A 23,414-nucleotide genomic window follows, 5' to 3' on the forward strand; every position below is an offset into this window, starting at 1 on the left:
CCAGACAGGGTGGGTAGCAGAGCAAAGCCTATCAAGGAGATGAAAGAAGGAACCATATGGTGCACTTCAGCCTCAGCAGCATAGCCTCCAGCAATTTGCACTTGTGAAGTGTTTTTTAGAGAAAAAAAATCCCAACGTGACAAAATGGAATACTGCTATCTTTTCTTAAATTTGACAGTTGTTTATGCTCAATAACAGGCTGATACGTTTTTTTCCAGCTGAAATTAACATTCTTTGGCCTGTAAAACATAGCTGCAGAAAATATGTTGGCTCCTGGTCACAGCAGGAATAATTCCTAGGTGGAAGTATTTGGGGTTTGAGGTAACTTGTGGCAGTGTCACATACAACTTTAACCACACAAGGGAGCCACATACACTGACTTTTTCAGCTTTGGCCTTCCAGACCCTTCTGAATAGAACTGCACTCTTCACATCATGCTGAGATGTAGATATGAAAGAGCCACAAACTTTGTGTCCTCTTGCAAGCTAAATTATGGTCTTGTTCCACTTTTCACCCCCAAAGGGATAAAGAAAAGGCTTTCTTTAGGATATATTCAATGAGCCCCTTCTCTTTCCTGAATGCTTTAGTGGCAGTAGGAAATAAGGCAGAAGGTCTTTGAATTTGGGCTGCATTCCAGTAGATTTTTACAAAGTTTTGACCATTCTAATGGCTTTTCCATTTTAATAATTTCTTCTGACTTTATTTAGATACTAAATTATTTCCAAAGAATACTCTCCTTATGTTTAAATAAACTGTCATAGAAGGCTGGAATGGACTGTAAAAGGCTCCTGCCTTTTCTTATGAAGCATGTAAAGTTTTGTAGCATTTAATGTTTCTTTTTGATAGCTAGTTTTGCTAGGTACAACAATGACAATGACTGCAGAATTGACATCATTATCTGTTAGTATTTGCTCACATTTTCTCCAAAGTGATATAAATCCAAACATCCTCATATTTCCTTGTCCTTAAAAAAAGGCAACACTGGCATTTAGTCTCAGATGGTACTATGGGGCAGTTACAGTTAGACAGAAAAAAAAAGAAAATCCTCAGAATGTTCCTACTTTATTCCCCAATTTTTTTTTTCTGTTGTCCTTGTCACTACTTTTCTGACCAATTCTATTTAAAGTGTAGTTCTTATATCAAAACAGACCCTAAATCCAAAAAGCAATATCTTGCCCTTGGTTTCACCTGTAGATGTTTAGTTACATTGACTCTTACGAACTTTTAATAACAAAAAGGCCAGAAATTCCCCACAACGTTGCACATTTCAATATGAATACTTTTAAGTTACATTTTTCTAAATCTTACATCTTCTGAAAGAGAGTTGTATACACACAACAGAATTAAAAAGTTTGGAAACTGGAGACTTTTCCAGAGAAGGACATTTGAATTCCTGGTACTGAATTATAAGGATCAGAATCAGGCTCTATCTGCCATTCCCAGCAGTTATAATACTTAAAGCACAATGTTTTGAAGAGCTGTGGGAAGGAAGTGAAAGGTGTAACAACTATAGACCAAGTACACACAGTAAAAATGAACCCCAGTGTCAAGGTTATAGTGGTGTTGCCAAAGTGCTTTTCAGTTTTATTGACTAATTACCAAAAAGACTGCTGTGCTCAGAGAAAAGGTGCTGGCTACAATTGATGTCTCTTCCTTCTCTCTCCCAGGACCTTCAGAGAACCGTGACGCAAATTGACCCACAGAATACCAAGGTCCTGACCTTTATCACTTACATAGGCTGTGGAATATCTGCTATATTTTCAGCTGCAACTCTTCTGACATACATTGCGTTTGAGTAAGTACCAATTCTGTAAACAACATCACAAGGAAGTACCTGTATGTGCAGAATGAAATAAGTTAGTTACGTGGTTAGTCTGGCTTTTTTGCCTAGGAGGGGAAATCTGTGTTTGAAAAAAATCAAACCTGCAAAATCAGAGTCACAGTGTTGTAAAGTGGAAATTTGTTCAAGGGGACATAAGTTCAGAGTCTTTCCTCCAGTTTCTTATGTGTTGTGCTGCTCAGACTGGGGAATAAGGTGAATGTGTATCAAAATTTTCCTTTTGGGAATCCTCTAGATTTTGAACAGATAGGTATTATTTTAAAATTCTCAAAGAGTCTTTTTATAAAAACCAAACAAAACTTGCCTATGCAGGCATAACAGGTTCCAAGTTTAAAAAGAGAAACTTCCAATTAGAGGAATTACATTTTATACCCCTTCAGAAAGAAGTGGGAAGAGAAAGGAAATTAAAATAAATTATAAAGTGTTACAAGAATTTCAACAGAACTCCTGCTGAAATGTGAAAGTGACTCAAGAGAAAGCAAAAATTTTGAAGTAGTACAGTTCTGTGAACAGTAAAAAGAGAAAATGAAGTCATGTTAACACAAAGAAAGCATTCTGCCAGTAACAGGACAGGACATAGTAGCTGCTAAAGAAGGATAATTTTCTGGGGACAGAAGTGGGGGAGGGGGGCTGGAGAAGGGGGTTTTCAAGTTTTAAATAACTTCAATGATTGCATTCCTATTACATCACCTATGGTATAGTGTTCTGGTTCAAGTCTGTAGAAATTATTTGCTGCCCCCCACTACCCACATTTTAATGGAGAGCAGTTTAAAAAAAATTACTTGTTCTTCAGTCTTCCTAAGATCCTATTTAAAAAAAAACAGAAAACCACATCCACTGGACAATATATTCCAAAACTTAGGCTAAGATTTACATATATAATGATCACAGATGACCTTCTGGTCAGCTGTATTTTTTTTGCTTTCAATTAAAATAACAAGTACTAGTTTATACTTAATTTGAAAGATGGGTTTGGGGTTTCTTTCAATAAAAAAATCAGTTGCTAAAATACTGCAGCAGTTAATTAACTCATTATGGACCCAAAGAACTGGTAGCTTACCCCCAACCACACATAGCTGAAGCCTTCAACAATCCCTCAGAAATACACACCACTATGTCTTACTGCACAAACCCAGCTGGAAGGGGTTCCCTGTGCTTTTATTGACTTTGTGAAGGGGTAAACCCAGCTGCAATAGGTGGTTTGTGTAACTGCAGAAAGTTAATCATGTGCACCTGTGTTTCTCGCATTAGGAAGTTGCGAAGAGATTATCCATCCAAAATCCTGATGAATCTGAGCACAGCCCTGCTCTTTCTTAACCTGATTTTTCTGCTTGATGGCTGGATTGCATCCTTTGATATTGACGGCCTCTGCATAGCTGTAGCTGCACTTTTGCACTTTTTTCTCCTGGCCACCTTTACATGGATGGGACTGGAAGCTGTTCACATGTACATTGCTCTAGTGAAGGTGTTCAACACGTATATACGGCGATACATACTGAAGTTCTGCATCATTGGCTGGGGTGAGTTCAGTAGAGGCAATATTTACATAAAGGGTATGCTGCTGTATAAATGTTCTCTATAAATGCTGCTATATAAAAGCTCTCTATCAGAAATGCAGAGTAGAATTAATAATATCAGTGTGTCATTTCCTTACCCCTGCCTGCAGCAGTGCCAGCATGCAGGCAGCCCTCTCTGTCACCAAGTTCCCCCATGTGATTCTGTGTAAATAACACTCTAACTGGCACTCTCCACCCAGAGCAGCTCACAGCCCCAGAATGAGCAGAGAGACCAGATAAACTGGTCTTGTTTTCCAAAGAGGCCAGAATGGGAGAGGGGAAATGTGAGTGTTGTGTCAGAGATGGAGAACTGTGTCAACCCAATGAATGCAGAAACTCTTACAGTTACTGCAAAGCCTATGGAGGTTTTGCATTGACTTTCAAAAACTTTAAGTACAGCTTAAATTTTCTTGCCAACAAATACAAGCCTATTGTGGAATCAGAAACAACCAAAATTTTCTGAGATTCAGCACAATGTTTAAACCACGAAGAGATCTTGGCTGCCCTAAGCAAGGTACACAGCAGGACTTAAATGGAAAAAGTAATACTGAAAAATAACTGCGAGGCTCAAGCAGCAAGACTTTTATTCTTCATTTTTGTCTATATCAGGAATCTGTGGTTTCTCCCTGAATGCACATATTGTGTTTGAAATAATACAGCACAATACTAAGCCATTAACCTTACGGCTAGAGCAGTGACCTCGGTACAGCTGATAATTGATGTCTTTCCATTGGCAACTAGCATCCTCTTTGGCAACCTCAGCAGAGGACAAGGACTGAGTGGTCGGAAAAGCAAATTAACCTCTTCCCCTTTGAATCTGTTCTGTTATAGCAAGGATAAGGCATGTAAATAAGGCATATCAGGAAACGTACATTTCTTTTGTGTGAGCTGTACCTTTCTGCAGAGTTCTCCTCTGCATAGTTGTCTACTTTCCCCAAATACTCCCTCTGCTTTTTTATTGAGAAATACATAGTTTGTTTTATGGAAGCAAGGGGAGCACATATAAGTAAAGTATATCTAATATGTATAATGCTGTAGAAGATATGTAATATGGGATATATAATGTAATGTGGTTGAGAGAAGCAGTGGAGAAATTGCAGGTTTAAGTTCATGTTCCCCAGTTACACAACCTAATGAATTCACATTAGCATGAAAAAAATCCCTCAAAAAATTCCTAATACCATCCCTCCGCTAGACCTCATTTTATGCAATAATTTGTTAATCTCACTATATAATGAGAGCCTGTGTGCAGTTGCAAATTTAACTCTGGGTAATTAAGGGATATTATTTTACTTTAGTTTATTGTTTTACTTTAGTTTCCTTATCACATACTAAACTTCTAATACCTTACAGAACATTACAGGGCTTATTCATTAATGCCTCTTAATTACTTTAATAGTTCTATATATTTGTACTGTTTGAAAAATTGTTTCCTTCTACCTTCTCAGTGCAGTTTTCTCAGAATACTCTGTACTAAAACTATAGGGATGGAGACATCAGTAATTCAGCTTAGCATGGTGAATTTGAAAGTTTAGGAGATTTGAAAGCTCACCAGATTTCTTGTGTTACAGGTTTGCCAGCTCTGGTGATAGCAATTGTTTTAGCAAGTGCTAATACAAATGCAAGTCACATTTATGGCAAAGAGTTATATGGTAGAGATGCTAACGGGCAAGGAGGGGATGACTTGTGAGTATTTATTTTGCTCTCTTAAAATTCAGCATTTATAGTTGCTTTGCAAAAGTCAATGGTGCATTAAGCAAGCAAAAAGGGCAAAACTGTCTTCTGAATGATTAGAATCTGTAATGTGAAGAAGGCTGTTAGAGAAATTGGAGGGAAATCTGCATGACCCAATGCTACGTACAAACATGTCTCTGGCAAAGAATAATTTATAGGTTTTGTCATGAAAATAAAATAAAAATACCTGTTTTGGTTTGTCTTAAATGAAAGCTGTATTTTCTAGGTAAGAGCAAAGAAAGAAATTGTATAAAAATAGTTTCCTTTGTAAATAAACCAACCTTTTGCTGATGTAGTTCAATAGTCCTCTATGTTCTTCTCTTGATGTCCAGATAGTAACTCCAAATGCCAAAATTTTTATGAGAGTGCTCTTTTCCTTGCCTAGTGAAGCTTCATCATGATAAATAAAATTTCCATTTTTTATTTTATTATAGTATCATGCTGAGCATTCAGGCCATTTGCTGCAAGAGAAATCAGTTAGGTCTCTCACATGGCTGACTGTCAAATGGCTGCCTCAAAAGTCCTGCTACTTCTCCAGTCGTGTTCAAGTTCTCCTTTAGCTCTAGTGGCAGAACCTTCAGATTTTTGACACTGAAGATCCAAGTTTGCCCATTCTGTTTTTAAAGCATTCAATGCTTCACACAGATGACAGCAGTGAATTTCTTTGTACTTTCTTCATTATAGGATTGCAGTTCCCACTGCTTCCCACCTTTTTAATTAGCTTTGACTAAAATGGGGTACAGCCCTCAGATTTCTCATATGATAACACTATAAGCCATGGTCACTTAAGGTGCCTCTGGGCTTCATCCTGTTTCCAAACAGAAAATGGACAAAGGTTTCATTTTACATTGTAGCTCTGCATTAGTTTAGTGGTATCAGATATCGGCTCATTTTCCTTTAGTCATATGAATAATTGGAGGATAGTTTCCATTAACCAGAAATGATCCTTTTTTTTTTTTTTTATAAATTTTTTTTTTTAAATTTTTTTACAGCTGCTGGATCAAGAATGAAGTTGTCTTTTATGTGACTTGTGCCGGCTACTTTGGAATCATGTTTCTAATGAATGTCGCCATGTTTATTGTGGTGATGGTGCAAATCTGCGGGAGGAATGGGAAAAGAACCAATCGGAGCCTGAAGGAAGAGATCCTGAGGAACCTCCGTAGTGTGGTCAGCCTGACCTTCCTCCTGGGCATGACATGGGGCTTTGCCTTTTTTGCCTGGGGCCCCTTAACTCTTCCTTTCTTGTACCTCTTCTCAATTTTCAATTCATTGCAAGGTAAGCTGAATTTTTGTTCTATGAATGAATAATATTTGATCTGTTACTCTTCTGGGGCTTAGTATGTCCAGTGATTGGACTAGGGAGCACATATCTGAGCTCTCTAGGTTTTCCTTTGATGCTAAACCATCAATAGTTTCCCCTTATGTGGAATAATGATACCAACTACACCTGGGTCGAATATCTTACATAAATTCATTATGGTTTCAAGGTCTTTTTCCATAAAATGAACTATATTATAAATAGAGCTCTTCCTAGCTAACAGTCTGCAGTGTTCTCTGTTGAGACACATGCTGTATGACCTTCAGCATTTCCTTTCACTGATTATAACAAATATAGGAAGACTTTTTCCTTAATTTATTCCTGTAGAAAATCTCTAAAACTCATAACTATTTTATTAAGACATGAGAAACTCATAAAATAAACTTCAGTCCTGTCTCAGTGTGGACATATAGCAGAGACATATGGGATATTCTTTGCTTTAGAAAAATCCAGTGACTGTTATAGTCAGTTTATTTTTCTTTCCTTTATTCAAGTTTTCATTATTTTACTTTTCCAGCATAGTTTGCCTTTCTGAAAAATGCTGTAAATTGTAATCAAATGGTTAAAAATTACAGAATTATATAGCTGACACTTAAAAACATTCAGCTCAGAGCTAAAATTTGCATGTTTCAACTGCCATAAAATTCTCTACCAGTGCTTGCCCTACCCACCTATAAAGAACAACTAAAAATTTAATGAAGAGAAAACCCCAAGAAGGTCATTGGAAGTGCATGCATTATACCACACACATATTGATATAAAAAAATAAATCTGCCTGAAAAAAAAAAAAAAACCAACAAAAAACAAATTCAAGAATATCATTGAAGGAACATGTGTTATGCAACACAAATATTGAGATAAAAATTAAATTTTCTTAGGGTCAGCAAAATGTTTTCTCTTTATGGAAAAAGTACTTAATGTCACCCTATGCAGATTTTGTCTGATACAGTTGAGATGTATTTACTGTGCTGAAAGATTTCTTGAGCTTTCATGGGAAGAGAATAATGGTGTGGGTTTTTGTTTGGGTCAGTTTCAACCTAAAATGCTAAGAAAAATGACAAAAAATATTTGGATGTGGTGTTCTTACTATAAGCTGTTTTTTCCAAATGACAGATTCTGATACTCCCCTAGCAGCATAATGAAGTATTTAGTGCATTGTGTCTGTGTCAGAAATTTAGAAGGGCCTAGAGAGATCAGAAGTATGGGAAGAACACGAAAAAAGATTTAAACTCTGAAAAGCTTGCCAAGGGTCAAATTGATCAAGTTCTCTGTAACCAGAATTTCCAGTGCAGTTAATTAAGCTTGTATGTGCAGAGTGCATACAAGGCTGACCACCACTGCTTAAGTCTCCATGGGGTAATAGCACTATTTAATGAAAAATGAATATTTGGAAGGCAGTTAAGTCAGAAGATGAAACTGCAAAAGATGAGAAGTAAATGTAAAAAGAAGAGTGATGAGCTTTCCATGGATTGTGGTAGCAATGATGATGCAGTCTATGCTCAGGCATGTTATATCAAGCAATAGGAAATAACAATCTTCTATCTGAAAGTATGTATTGCTGTGTCAGAAAGAGCTAGGCAAAGCTAAAGAATAAAGGAGGAGGATGTTTAAAATCCCATATAACTGGTGCAGTGTTCATGTAGCAGTAAGGGGATGGAATGGGACAAATCTTTATCAGGAAGCATTTCCTAGCAGCAAAAAATGTTTCAATATGGCAAGTCTTTCATCAGTATTAGCAGCTCGATTATGGAGATGTTGGTAAACGCGTCTATCCTCTCTCAAGTTTTTGAAAGCTGCACGACCATTTGAAGATATACCAGCAGCCTCCATCAGCAATTTTCTGGGCACTGGCAGTGAAAAAGCAAATTGCAGCAACTGCTAGTGTTACTGTACTTTGCTATTTCCTCTACATAGGAAATTATTTTTCTCTCCTTGATGCTCAGAGTAAAAAATCTGGGAACATTTCTTTTTTGGCTGCTCACTTTATAGATATGCCTGGGCAAGCCAAATACTTTCATATCAGAGCCAAGCAAGAGCCAAGCCTAGGGTCTGATTTGTCTCTGGGAAACAAAACCAAAGCTGTACTACTAAAAGCACATTGTAAACTTAATGAATAATGAAATACAGAGAAAAAAGTTCTGGAGGCCAAGCCCAGACAGGGCAAAGGCAAAGTACTTAATTCAGTACATTTGTTTTGCATTACTATGGAATATGCATTTTCTTTTTAACCGTTCAGAACATTCACTGCAATTTAATTAAGCATCAGTTTACTAAGTTTGTAAGCTTTGTAGAAGCCCTGAGAGGAACTTTGGGCCACAACCAGCTTTATACCTCTAACCCTGTAAGAGCTGCCAGTGGTCACATTGGACTTGCTCTGTGATTTAAACAAACCACATAGAAAAATATTTTACTAAATGCAAATACAGTATCCATAATCCAAGAGAAACTACATTTGAGATGCATTAAGGCAATGCCTTTTTTAAAATGTGCTTTTCCTTTTTTTCCCCATCAGCTCTTGAAAAATTTTGTAGAAATTGTGTTTCATGACCCAACCCCTACCTAAAGTTAACTGATTTCAAAGTTTTCAGCCTGGCTTGGTGGCTATAAGCAAATACAAGCCCAGTTCAATGACATGCACTAGTGCAAAATTAGACCTCAGCAATCTGGAGGAGAGACAATAATTTGATTCTCCAGAAGATCTTTATCCAAGCCATACCCTGCCATTGTGTTCTGCCAGCTGAAACATGCTAGACATTAGTAGACAGAACTGTTCATGATGATCATAAAGGAATAGTTTTAGAGGAAGCCATTTGACCTCATTTGCCCACACTATGTAGCATTTATTCACATTTAAGGTAAATCATGAGGGATCTGGCAGTAGCGTTTGGCCATCAGGTGTTCGGCCTCGGGTTGACTCTCTCATGAGAATACGAGTAAAGCAAGAAATAGTCTAAGCCACATAAAAACAAAAGATTCCACAGCCAGTGCCTGCCTGAGAAGAGTCAGGAACATATGAGATTTCCAACTACTATATTTAGCTCTGAAGTACAACTGTAGGTGGTGAAATTGTACCATACGCCCTGTTAAGACCTACCTTATCACATGGTAGGATGCTTACCTCCTGTCGTGAAAATAAAAACTTTAAAACTGCATGAGAAAAGCAACTACAAAAACATTCTTAAACACATTTACAATTGCATGTGCAAATCAGTTAGTTTTCTTTGGGATTAAGTAGCTGGACTTCTACTTGGTACTTGTGAACATATTCTTACCATTTTCATAATCGTTTCAAGTACATGCATGTGATGCACATAAATCCAGGTGTACTTTTTCAGAACACCCTTAAGTGCCATTTACAAGATGTCTGGTTTTAAAAGAATACAGCCCACAGTTCTGCACATATGGAACCACATCCAGGAGATATCTCCTTGCTAATATAATAGTGTTGGTATTTACTTTGCAATCTCTCTCTTGCAGTCCTGTTTGGTGCAAAATAGTAGTTTGTTTCAAAGAAAAGAAAGACCTTTTAATCATTTTCCTCTAAGCCAGCAATAACAACAAAAAAAACACCCCCCCCAAAAAACCAACAAAAAAACCCAAAAAAACAAACAAAAAAACCAAACGCATGAACACTGAGCTGAATCTAAATCAACAATGCCAGTAAAAGGCATCCTAGCCTCTGTATTCTGATATCCTATACACTTACATAGCAACTAGAGGATGGGAAAACTTTAGTTAATTTCCATACCTCTTAAATGATGCATGGATGAAAATAACAAAATCTTAAGTTGACTTTTTTCTTTATTTGCACTTCACAGTCTTCAGATAACAAACTTCAGTTAATCTGTTTATCTGTTTATAAATACCTGCTTGATTTGGTGTTTATTTGCTTTCATCACAGGTTTGTTTATATTTGTATTCCATTGTGCTATGAAAGAAAATGTGCAGAAACAATGGAGGAGACATCTCTGTTGTGGCAGATTCCGACTGGCAGACAATTCAGGTAAAGGCAGTTCACAGCTCCCCTCCTTAGGTGCTGCAGTTGTCTATAAAAGTCCAGGTAAACAGCTTCCTATGTTATTTTTAATATAATAGAAGGTAAGCCAGAAATGTGGAAAAATAGATTAATCATAGGCTGTCACTTCAGTACTAATAATTGCCAAGAGACTTTTCAGATATCACTTCATAAAAATTCTCAAATATTTCAGTGTTCCATTAAAGGCAGCTGGTAAATTTTGTCATGCCATGGGCATGGTTTTGGAAGACCCTTCAGACCCTAAAAAAAAAAAAAATTAAATAAGGATCCAGAGATTCAAATTTTGTCATTCAAAATCCAGTCTTACTCATTTTCTTGTATATTAAAGTATATTGACTTTGAATTGTGTGGACTGTTAAGCTGATGTAAGAGCAATTCTTAAAAGTTGCATAGAAATATTCTGACTTCTTTTGCTTTTATCTTTGCCTTTTTAAACTGTCCTGTCCTTTACCATTTAATTCAGAGACTCTTAAAGACTCAGAAACATGGAAAATTCCTTTAACAGAAGCCTGATTGGGTTCTAGAACTGAAGTTTATCTTCATCTGCAACAGTCAGAAAGGAGAGATTTTGGTTTGGACACATGAAAAGTGCAACACTTGAGCCACAGCATTTATAGTCTCCTGCACTTGGATCATGCCATCTTGGATGGCATGAGACTGCTGTGTTCAGGCAACTGGCCCTTCCTTTGCTGTCTAATGTGGTGATTTGGACCATATAAGTCTTTCTCGTATGGTTCTTGTTCAGTGATTAGTGTTCAAATCTACAGTTGCTGTAAGGTGGCATAAGCTCATTGCTTGCTATGGTAAGCTTTCATTTTGTAGTAAGAAAGCTTGATTCTTTATTTCAAGGAGTTAGTACAAATTACGAAAATCATATTCATTCTGATCAGACATCCAATTGTTTCATATGTTCAGTTTCCTTGTGGTTTATCCTGTAACTCCTGAACTGAAAAACAAAGATGGATCAAATTATTTCCTTCCTTTTTTTATGCTGCTGTTGGGCAGCTTGTGGGTATGAATATGGTAGAAATAAAAGCATGAAGGATTTGAATATTATAGTGGTATATTTAATGTGATGTCACTATGCCTGGCATTAACCAGTGCCACAGGCTGGTTTTAATCTCCATGAACCTGAAACTGTTTTTGGGCAGAACAGTGATATAGAAGTCAAATGTGAACTTGCATACCTAACTCCTGTAGCAATAATTTAGGATAAAGTATTTGTCTTGATTTAAATCAAGACTAAAGTGGCTCACGTATCTTTGGCTTGGACTTCTCTTACATTTTGTGAATTTCATTGAAGTACAGTGAATAACAGCAAGATGAATAAATTGTGAAACTTCCTGCACTTACCTGCAATTATATGATACAAAAATAGTTAATTTTATTCTGCTGGTATTGGGACACTTGTGATGAGTTTTTCAGTGTTAGGGTTCTTTGGTCAGGTTATTGGTATTAGCTATTTAATTTAATTTTGGAAGTTGTTCCAGCCTAAGAGCCTATTGTACTAATGGTTTGGAAAAATTCTTTAAATGTGAACTACTGAATAAACTTTATTATATAAATAGTGCACTAATATGCTAAACAACAAGTTAGTTGTTAGTATGTAGTATCTTCCTCGGCAGGAGATCAAACCCTCAGATGATAAGATGATCCTATCTATCCCTTTCCTATCACCTTTGGATTTTGCTCTTCAGGTCAGGAAAGTTTGGTATCCCTGTATTGCTACAAAGCTTCTCTGCACTCCTGCATTCTGGAAAGCCAAATCATACTTGCAGTTCTGCTGTCCAGCCAAACTACTGTTAGATTGTTAGAGCCACCATTTTCAACTGCTGTGGTAGAGTAAATCAAGTTTGAATAATTTTATAGTTCTTTAAAACTAAAGAGGATACCTAACAGGAAAAGGATAGGGTATTTGTTATAAGCAATGCTAAGAAATGCATCAGATATTTTAAATACTCATAATTGAATAAACTAAGCATTTATTATCTATGACACTTATTTACGTAAAACTTCTCAATCATCTTTAGATTGGAGCAAAACAGCAACCAATATTATAAAGAAGAGTTCAGATAATCTTGGGAAATCCTTATCATCTAGTTCCATTGGCTCCAATTCAACCTATCTAACATCCAAATCAAAATCTACGACGACTACATATTGCAAACGAAACAGCCATACAGGTGAGTTCTTGCGCTGCGACCCAATGCATCTGTGAATACATAGGTTTGTGTTAAGGTACAATAAGTGTTCCTACCCAAAGGTTAATGTGAGAAAATGTCATCAATTCATATAGTGTCGATGCTTTTAAAACATATGTTACTGTTTAATAAGAATCCTTACCTAACATGCAATACATCCAATATATAGATCTGATCTCCGCATGTTCCCATACTAAATGAAATAGGCTTGATGAAAGCAAATTTTGCTTATTATCCTATTGTAAACACAGGGTAGCCAAAGCACAGAGAGATGACGTTCTTCACCCAAGGTAACATGAAAGCTGGCAGTACAGCTGGAAATAGGAATCAAGTCTTCAGAGTCCAAGTCCACAGCTGATTGTCTTGGTTAAACTCCTTTCATCTAACTGTAAAACATTTATCGATAAAACAACAAATGGAGCCTACTCGGAAATGGACATTGTGTTCCCAGAGTATGCATTGTCTTGCCCTTCTACAAATAGCCATATCTACTGTGTATTTATTTAGATGTCAATGGTATATGTAATAAAAGGCATCATCTGTATTCCACTCATGCCATGAAAATGTGCTCATTTTAAGAACACTTTAAGGGAGCAAAGAAAGAGAGCAGCTGGAATGATTTGCAAGTTTGGTTATGTCTGAGATAATATTTCAGAAATTCACTTATATAGTTCAGATTTTTTTTGTTACTCTGTTTTTGTGAGTGCATGTTTTTGTCCTGTGTAAAGTCACATAGCATTATTACACAATACTCTTTTACAAATATAGTGGAAATAAAATCTGCACACATATTTAACTCAAAGGTGTGTTTACTTGCTTTAAAGTATTTATTAGAAAAAATGTTTGCATATGAATTAGATTATTTCACTAGAAGGAAAGTTATGTTGTTTCTTAAGTATAAATTATTTTTAAGCCCCCAATGTCTCATTTATGATGGCACACTCTCCTTTCTTGATGCATGACATTGTTTCCAGGAAATACCTTTTATTTTTTTTTTATTGATGATCATTACCTGCTTCAGTTAGGTACACACATCCCTTTTTTTTTTAAGAATTACACTTGTTTTCTTGTTGACCAATATTCAGTGCATCCACTAGCATGAGGGATTGTGCATTAGGTATTTTAAGAGTTTAAAACCTTATTGGTTATTGACAACATACATGAAGTATGTCTGCTTTGAACACAGTAAAAATGAGAGATATCTTAGAAATTCCTGATAACTGATAGCACCTGGGCTTGCTCTCAGGACTGCTATTCACAACTGCACTGGGAGCACATGGCTGCTGCCTGTCTCCCCAGGCTGTCTGTCCCTGCTGCCAGGTTGGGTTTGGTGTACAGTGCGCCCAGCTGCCCTGATCAAGCCATTCATTCATCTCTTCCCTGTAGGAACACTTCTGCCAGCAGTCTTCCAGGAACAGCATCTTTAATATCCATCAATCACAGTGCTGTTGTCGAATTAATAGTAGAGGAGGACAGCATTGTGCCCTTTCTGCAGCATACGGAGAATTACCTTTTGTACTCATGACAGATCAGTCTTTAGATCCTTGGTCTTGGGATTAATGATAAAAATATGCTTAAATGCTTTGTTGGACTCAGGGCTTTTTATCAGGACAACACTTAAGAAGACTTTGTGGTGGAGTTTATGCAAGGCGTTCTTGAAGTAAAACAAACTGTTTCAGATAAAAAGTAGTAAAGTTAAAATAAACTTACTCATAGATATTCTTCAAAAATTATGAGCTGAATCCCATGAAGAAATTATTCCTAGAAAGGATTGCAGTTCTTAATGTAAACAAAGTTTGTAATGTGGTGGTTTATTGGGCATTAAGGGACTACAACAATTTTCTTTTTATTTTTTTGAATTTTATTACATTTTACTTTGTTCTCTAAAAATACACATCTTATTGTGATACTCCACAGGAATTTTTGATAACACTAGGTTTTTAAATACTGACATATCTTCTCCTGTGTAAAAATAATAAAATAATAAAAAATAACATTCAGATTCTGATTTTTAATATAGCTGAACTTCTCAGTTTGCCAACTTAGCTAAATTGCAGGCAAATAGTGTCATAGCTACATGTCTTGGCAAGTCTTGTTAATATGGTTATAATGTGCTCCCTGGAATTGACACAAGCATTCATGTGTTTGTGGTGTAGATAATGTCTTCTAAGGCCCTTTCCTCATCAGTGGTGGAGCATTACAGGTAAAGTGAGAATTGCTTTTGTTGAATGCATGGTTGGAACAGGGTGGAGGGATGCTTCTTGCATGATGTCCTCATTGATGCAGAGGATTTTGCTAATCAGAAACGCTGCTTATTTCTATTCCATCTTGCGCCACTGATGCTGAATCAAAGGACAAGCATGCTTCAGACTCTGGGTGTCTGCACTCTGCATGGGGCACAAAGCATTTACAAGATACCACTTTAGAAAAGAGACCGTGTCCTGACATTAATGCCTGTGTACAGTAGTCTGGGGAAAGGAGATTATCCTGAAACACCCGTACACAAAGCATACATTAAAAAGCAAAAACAATCTGATTGAGTTCCAGAAGATTGTTTAGTATTTATCAAGGTTATTACAGAAAATTTAATGTATTTATATTTGGTCTATGGCCATTACTGGATTAGTCTCCTAGACATTGAGATTTTTGTATCTATTAGCACCCAAAATTACTCTGAAGGATGAAATATATATGCCTGAAAGCCATCCTGTGAACTGCTGCTTGAATACAGAATACACCAACGCAAATATTGGATGGACCCTCATGAGTGAACAAAAGAGGTCACTACAACATCTTGTGCCCCAGCTGTCTACAAACCCAAACCAAATTCCTCATAGAAAGTACTTAAATACCCTCTGTAACACTTCTGTGAATTAGAAGTTAAGACTATCTCTGCAGAGAATTTGGTCATACAACTCCCACTTATTTCAGGGATACATGATTTTAACCCTGTACTTAGATGTGAAGCCATTGGTTAGTAAATGCATAAATTTGAAAGGCTCTCAGGACTCAGATATTTGCCATTGGACGTGGAGTTATTCGCTGCAATTCATGAACATTCTTGCGTGCTTTGAAAAGATCATCCTGATAAGCCTCAACATGCCTGTTTCTGTTTTAATGAGTGAAATTGTTTTGATTTCTCTGTCTGCAATCCATTTCTCCTTTGCAACACTTTATGCTCTTTTATGGCTTGATATCATGACTTTTCCAGGGATGGGTTACTTTTCTGTTTATTTTTAGTTGGTTTATATCTAAGAAAAGTTTTTTATGAAATCATAGTTCAAGTAGTATGCTTCTTAAATGATCCTTTAACAAGGAGTTTTTGGAAATGACTTTGCCGAGGTCTTGTAAACAGCCATCAAAACTGTCACTTGTAGAAAACATTGCTTCCCAGGGTACTCCACCTTACTGGTGGCTTGAAATGGTCCAGATCTTGCCCAGGTTCAGAGAATTAATTCCAGCTTCACTACAGTGGAATTAGGACAACATACTTGAGAAAATGAGAGACAAGCTCTCTCCTCATTTCTCGCTGCGTTAGCTCTACCTACTGACCATTCTCTGAACAGCACTAATGTGAGCCACTGAAGCAGACTTAACCAGTCTGGCCGGGAGTTGCCTTGCTTCTTTATCTCTTCAGCTTCACCCTTGACCTCTAGCTCATGGACTCTGAAGGGATGCACAGTTCTTGCATCTTTTCCTCCCTATAAATTTTCAGCCTGTACCCGCCACCATATGGAAAAAACAAAGTGATTCTAGGCAAGTACAAAGTTTTGGCCAGTTCTGGCTCTGGTTATTTGCTTTAAGATGCAAGACATCCTTTGCTACATTCAGCACAGATTATATTATTTCTGTGCATAGCTCAAAACATCCACTGTTGAAATAATTAAATCTGTTTACTGTCATTCTACAGTACTTTATTATGTGGAGATGCTCTTTATGGAGATCCAGTGCTATCAAAATGGTTTTGGTTTGCAAGATTCAGAGCATCAGCAGTAAATTAAGATATTAAAAGCTCATAGGAGTCAGTAACATTTTAGGCAAAATAATGGGGGGATAATTTCAAGAGATACCTGAAAGGTCTGCCCACAAAACCAGACATCTCAAAAGAATTTAGAAGAAGCAATGCCAACCCCAAAGGGCATTAATTTAATTTAGCAATAGCGGCAATTGAAGGCATATCTATGTGGGGGTGACACATTGAGTTTGCTTAAGAGGCCCTAACTTCTTCTTGTTGCTTTTTCCTCCTCTCAGAGAATGTTTTTCTTGACAAGCCTTCTTCAAAATTTGCCCAAGAGGATGGAGAACAGACATCAATCATCCCTGTCCACCAGGTTATTGACAAGGTCAAAGGATATTGCAATCCTCACTCCGACAACTTCTATAAAAATATCATCATGTCCGACACATTTAGTCGCAGCACAAAGTTCTAACTGGGTTTCTGATATATTGGAATACAAAGGAATACAAAAAGTCTGCCTGGAATTGAGAATATTGGATGTCATAGAACGTGACCTGTTCAGTTATTTTTTCCCAGTTTATAGTGTTCTGCTGTAAACAGCTTCCACTTAAGGACTGATTTCTCTGTTGTGGAAAAAGACAATTTTCCACCATGGTATTGAGCTGTTTTTAAATGTGTGCCAGCCAGCATGATGCCTGGACAGCCAATTGTAATCCTGTGTAAATATCTTTGAAGAGCCACAAGGCTAACTTTAAATTATATAATCCAAACAGAAGCAAGTTGTGACTCCTGGAGAAAATAGCAGACATGTCACAAAGTACAGGAAAACTTCTATTGAGCAGTTTGCTGATGGTCTTTTTCTTTTGAAAAATATGGATTTTCCCTATTACACTTGCTAGATTCTTGCTTCTTGAATGTCTAGTGCTGTTCTTTATTCATAAGTGAGTAAAACCCTAACACCAGTTAAAGGGTTATTGTAAACCATTTTGCCTAAATAGACCTAATCATTACTTACCAAAACATTCTGTGCTGTAAAGGCAGGCCAGTTTGTATCCCTATACACAGAAACACAGTTTACACAAAGTCGTGTTTCAGCATTTATTGATTGGTATGTACGAAATGCAGTGTCTCCCATCTCAAGTCTATGTTTAATGTTCTTTTTTCACAAAACAAAATAACAAAAGGACATTCAACAATATATAGATATATAAATATATACCTAGAACTCTCTCTACACATATTTTTATAATAATGCACATGGTAAATATGACAATGTATACCACAGACAATCTAAAAATAATGGACGGTGCTAAAACTTAAGTTTAAATATTTAAATACAAGATGAATTCTTTGTAAACCCATGAGTTTGTCAGTCTCTGTACTTCAGATATACTGTATGTATAGACACCTCCAAATGGCATTGCAACATTAGGATAACCTGGTCAACCTATTGTTGACAAATAATAAATAAATAACATTTTTCTGGGCACATAATGTTATCAGTATCAGTATCCCTCTCTTGCCTCCCTGTTGAATGACATGATTGAGGTTGTTGGATGTTTAAATGGTGTTCAGGCAATATTAGGGAATTGCACATTGCTATACTGTGTCCATAATGACACTGACGGGTGTGGGTGTGTGTGTGCAGAGAACAGAGAAGAGCATAAAATGCTTACTTGTTTTACTCTCTATAAATGTGTGACATATTAGCATGTGACCTTGAGTGCCAAAAGGGCATTGTCTCCTCATGAACCAAGTTTCACCCCATGACAAGCATTATAAAAATTGTAGCTGCACATGTTTCTGAAGGCATGTGCTGAAACATCAAAGGTTTTTTCAAGTACTGCTTTCAGATGAGAATGTGTCCTAATGGAAGTTTTAATTTTTAAAAATTAATCCTTTTTTTCAACCAAAATATTTTTAGCTGCATATTCAATTATTTAAATTCAGAGAGCAGAAAGTTGTGCTGAGATTTTTCAGTTGCCAAGCAGGTGGATGCTCAGTGATTAGGGATGTGGATTTGTGCTTTCTCTGCTCTTTGCACGTGCTTTTGAGTGCAGAGATCATTTAATGCTGTGACCGCACAAATGGCCCACTTTCCCTGGCTGCAAACACCTGGCGGGAGGAGGATGTGCTGACAGTGTTCCACCCTGGAACACTGCTGTCGCTGCACGGACCTGAACGAAACCTCAGGCTCGTAACTGCAAATACTTCCGTGGTGTATGAATGGAAGTCAGCCCCATTCACTCAAAATGTAATTAATAACAGCGATGACTGTTGTCAGATACTTTTAATAATTGAAATCATTTATGGAGAGATTATGTACAAGCATTTACTGAACTTATATTTTATCATCCCACTTGCTTAACTACTGTAGATAATAGTGTTCACATAGCAGCTTACTGTGAGATTTCTACCTGATTAAGATGTTCAAAATTGAAGAGAAGGAAAATCAAACATTCTTGAAAAAAATGAGAAATCAATAAAACATACTAGATCAGTAAAACATAAATAAAAAGAAAACACAGTATTCTGAATGAAGCTGAGCTGTAACCTATCAGTTTAATGTACATCTACCTGTATTTTTGCTGAATTAAGATTTTTTTTCTCTTTTTTTTACTACCATGTAGTAGTCTTAAACTCTGTGTCACTTAGTTGCTCTTGAATGCTCTCAATTCTACAATGTAAAGCTTCTGTTTTGTAGTTGACATGCTGTAACCTCCCTTGTATATATTTATTTATTTGTGAGGTTAAATATGTCGAATATACTTAGCACTATAATGACTGTTCTTGTTACTTTAATGCTAAGTTTCTGCTTCATCATAGAAAAAGAGGGAAAGAAAAATTTCTTATATGTTTTTTCTAAATAACTTGTGAAACAATTTACCATAGTTCTATCTTTTGCAACTTTGAGGAAACTTGTCAGTGTAATTTGTAATACTAGTCAGTGAAATACAGTGTAACAGGTTTGAAGATGGACTAAAATGGAAAGAAACCTTTTCAAGTAAACATTTTTTATGTTAGTGTTCCAAATAATTAAAGCCTTTTAATAGTGAATGGTTGACTTTTATTTTTCCTTTTTAGTGTTTAATGGCAAAAATTACACAGTGGAATTCTGGAAAATAATCTTGTGGGTTTTTAAGTACTTGAGACACGTACACGCCTAGCCAAAATGTTGGAAATAAATGTGCAAGACTAACTCCATCTCATTGGGGGAACGCATTTTGCAGAATATGCCTTTCCCTTTTGTAATTTACTCAATGCCACATTCAGTGAATGATCTGGAAGTTATGCAATCCCATTTATTTAACGGTGGCAGCCGTGTCATAGAAATGAAAGGAAAATCAAGGCAACAGGATATGCTGGGATGGTATTTTAAAGTAATACAAATGAATAATCTAAAACTCAGGCGTTATTCCTTTCTATATGTTTCTCTCCAGCTGAATGTAGTCCATCATTATGAGTAATTTCATTCAACTTGTAATCATACTTTGACTGATCACTGCTGAAATATTTGATTCAGCCAGTCTCTTGATTAATGTACACTAATGTATAAACAATAAATGTCACACACTAATGGCCTACCTTTATTTGCTTACCTCTAAAGAACAGGGAAATATGCTGAAATGCGTCAGATCTGCTCCCCTGTATTTAAGTCTCATCACAGAAAATGCACAGAATACGAGGATTTAGCAGTGATATCTTTTGGAAAGCATGAAAAAAAACCCCATGGAAAAGGTGGCATTTATTAATGAGGTTGCTGGGTGTGCCTGTGCACAGTCTGTCTGTGTGTGTCTGTGGACAGTGAACACCACCCTTGGGCTTTATGCCTTGTGGAGTGTGGGAGGACCCTCTGAGGAAAGGAGCCCAGGATTTTTTTCCAAGTAGAATCTTGGCAGATGCCAAACTTGTAAGGAGTGATTTGCAGCATTTGGGGGTGGATTTATTTTTCTCCTCATTTCATCACTTTTTAAATACCAAGAACAATTTTATTTTAATCCTCTACTGTTAGCAGCTTCCTACTGTAACCCATTGAGTTACATAAAATGCCACTTCATTTTATTACTTTTGAAAGGCTGATCTATAATCAGACACATCTATGTAACTTCAGGGACAGCTACTGAGTTACAGGGCAGCAACGTGTCATTATAAAAAGTTTTTATGCATTTACTATATATAAAGATGTAAACCCACATATGGGTCAGCAAATTAGGCAAAGGGCTTAGAAGTTAATGTCAGGGAAGTCAATTATGCAAACCAGTCTGTGGAGCAGACATTTCATGCCCACCACTCCAGCTGCTGCTGTACCAAGGAGGCTTTCCCCTTCACCCTCCACTTAGCTGGTCTTTGCTTACTTGGTCCATTTATTTTTCAGATCTCCTGGCACCATTGTGACACTTCCATCCTCAGGACAATCATTTACTGGAGTGCTAGAGAAAGACAAAGGGAAAAATAAAGAAGAGAAAGGGAAACTGAAACTAAAAGAAGTCAAAGGGTAGCTGCCAAGGCCTGCTGTGCATCTTCTTATACTTTTCACACGATTTCTTGCCCCTTGCCCCTTGCCCAGGTTGCATCACCCTGACAACAATGGAGACAAGGCCATTGGAGTAGGTGGAACACACCACCCTGGCTATTTGTGTATTTGTCAATGTAAACTAATATTTTTGACTCCCCAGCTTTAAGCTGAAAATCTGCCATGGTTCTTCAAGGCAACAATTCCAGCATTTCCATGCTTGAAGACTAACATAGCAATAGTATTTCTGTAGTTCAGAAAGAAGCTAGTGCCTCTCATGATGAGGAATCAGTCTGATAAGCATCACACCAGAAATGGCTAAATAAATGTCATGGAAACCTTTTCTGGAAGGATAACTCTTTCTCAGATGCATCTGATCACTCAAAGCCAATGCTGCTGTTGTTCTCATTAGAGAACAGTTTTAGTACTCATGAGGAGTGCACCTTGGCGTGCTGTCCATATGGATTGCTTAACCACAGCCATCTGACGGCACTTGGAGTGACACAGTTTTCTTGAGGTGTGTTGAGTGATCTACCTTAAAAAATAAATGCCAGCTTGATACTTTAGCATGTAACAGGCTAAACTTTTTATTCTGACTATTTTAGTAAGTTCTCAAAAAACATATCTTTAGATAGAAAAGGGTTCTCAAAAATCCCAACTGTATTCTATACATGAAGTGTAGGAGAAAGAGCAAATGCTGGTAACTCTGGTGTGATATCTTCTTCCACTCCCAGGTTTTTCCCAATCTGGGAGCCCTCCAAAGTGAGGGGAAAAGGCAGCTGTGGTAGGGGAGTGGATCCTTCTCTGTCCAGTGGGCAGAGGACTCCCACTGTCCCTGTCCTGCTGCATTTCACAGGTCTCCAGTACCAAGTGCTGTAAATGCAATCATATTATGCATTTACGAAATTCCACTCTGGTTTTCTTTTCTGCTTGTCTGGCTCCTGCTTTTCCAGCAGAGGGCAGTGGCATATTTCTAGTTGTAAAATCCAGTGAAAAATGCAGAAAGATCGCTCCATACGTGTACCCGCGCAGAAATAAGTAGGAGAGTTCATACCAGGTTTGTCTATTATTTAGCAGTCGGTTACATCACCGGATAAAGCACTCAGGGAAGTGAGGGGAGAGAGCTGTCTGCCTGCATTTGGGCATATTTAGTGGAAAGAGCAATACAGAGTCTCTCTGTATTCTCTCTTGCTGGTTGTTACATTTTCTCCTTTTTTTGCTCTGAGGGGATGCAATGGAATTAGCAACTGCTACACTTCTGTCAGCTGAGCAAACAGAACCAGCTCACCATTTCAGGCTTGTACACTTGCTTATTCCAGTACTGGGCAAATGATTTGATCTGCAGGGATGCCAGCCTGTGACTCAGAAATTCACTGTATGCATAATTGTCCAGGGAGGGAAAAAAACCCAGCATCTCTGTGTTGACAGTGGCACACAGATCCATACCTCTGTACCACTTTTTCCATCAAGGGCATAGGAACAGATCTGCTGTCAGCTGGATCCTCTGCTCCACATCCTTCTTCCCCACAGCACATATTACCCAGTCAACTCAAGAAAGGTGCAGAACTGCTGGGCTACAGACTCAGCGGTACAGCTGCCCCATGGCCATTCTGTCACAGGGCAGGACTGACCAGAAAGCTGCTCCATTGGAAAATGGCACCGTGTTGAAATTAAATGTCTCATCTGCAATTCTGGCTTGTACCTGGACTCTCACTGGCATGTCCTTCTCAATCCACATTGCACCAGCACCAAGCTAAGGGGAGAAGAGTTGTCCAGGGTAGATGGAGCAAGGGAGGCAGGGAAGGACGTGGCCTGCTCTAGCCTCACTTACTTTTTTTGGAGTGTGGCTGCTGTGGCTGTGAGAAGAAGGAGCAGGGGAAGAGAGGCCCATGAAGGGTCAGGACTTGATGTACAGAGCAGAGCACAAGACTCGCTTGACAGATGTCATGACACCATCCTTTCTCCAAAGACTCGTGGCGTTGGTGTAGCACAAGTTCACAATCACAGCACAGCTGTGTTACTGGCACTCACCTTTTGGTGTCCTTACACAAGCACAGCTCTACACAAGGCAGGAGCCAGCATGAGCTCCCCGACATTTCTCTGTCCTCCCTACAACCAGAGCTCACTTCCTAGGAAAGCAGACATGCCAGTATGCCTCTCAGTCTGGCTGCAAACATCTCCTTGCTCAGATATGATCATTTTCTAGAACTAACCAAGGTAACAGGGTGATCATACAGGTTATGCAGCACTGCCTGGGT

General features: G+C 37.6%; 1 protein-coding gene across 1 annotated transcript in view; it reads left to right on the plus strand.

Moving 5' to 3' along the window:
- Nucleotides 1-17,355, plus strand: part of ADGRG6 (adhesion G protein-coupled receptor G6) — a 108,619-nt gene extending 91,264 nt beyond the window's left edge. The window contains exons 19-25 of the mRNA XM_082276878.1: nucleotides 1,668-1,795; nucleotides 3,092-3,360; nucleotides 4,968-5,082; nucleotides 6,123-6,406; nucleotides 10,350-10,451; nucleotides 12,515-12,667; nucleotides 16,937-17,355. Of these exons, the coding sequence (XP_082133004.1) occupies nucleotides 1,668-1,795; nucleotides 3,092-3,360; nucleotides 4,968-5,082; nucleotides 6,123-6,406; nucleotides 10,350-10,451; nucleotides 12,515-12,667; nucleotides 16,937-17,115 (1,230 nt within the window). The 3' untranslated portion in view covers nucleotides 17,116-17,355. The remainder of the gene's footprint in view (nucleotides 1-1,667; nucleotides 1,796-3,091; nucleotides 3,361-4,967; nucleotides 5,083-6,122; nucleotides 6,407-10,349; nucleotides 10,452-12,514; nucleotides 12,668-16,936) is intronic.
- The last annotated feature ends 6,059 nt before the right edge of the window (nucleotides 17,356-23,414 follow it).

The sequence above is a fragment of the Coloeus monedula genome (assembly GCF_965178545.1).
Source record: "Coloeus monedula genome assembly, chromosome: 2".
Taxonomy (NCBI): domain Eukaryota; kingdom Metazoa; phylum Chordata; class Aves; order Passeriformes; family Corvidae; genus Coloeus; species Coloeus monedula.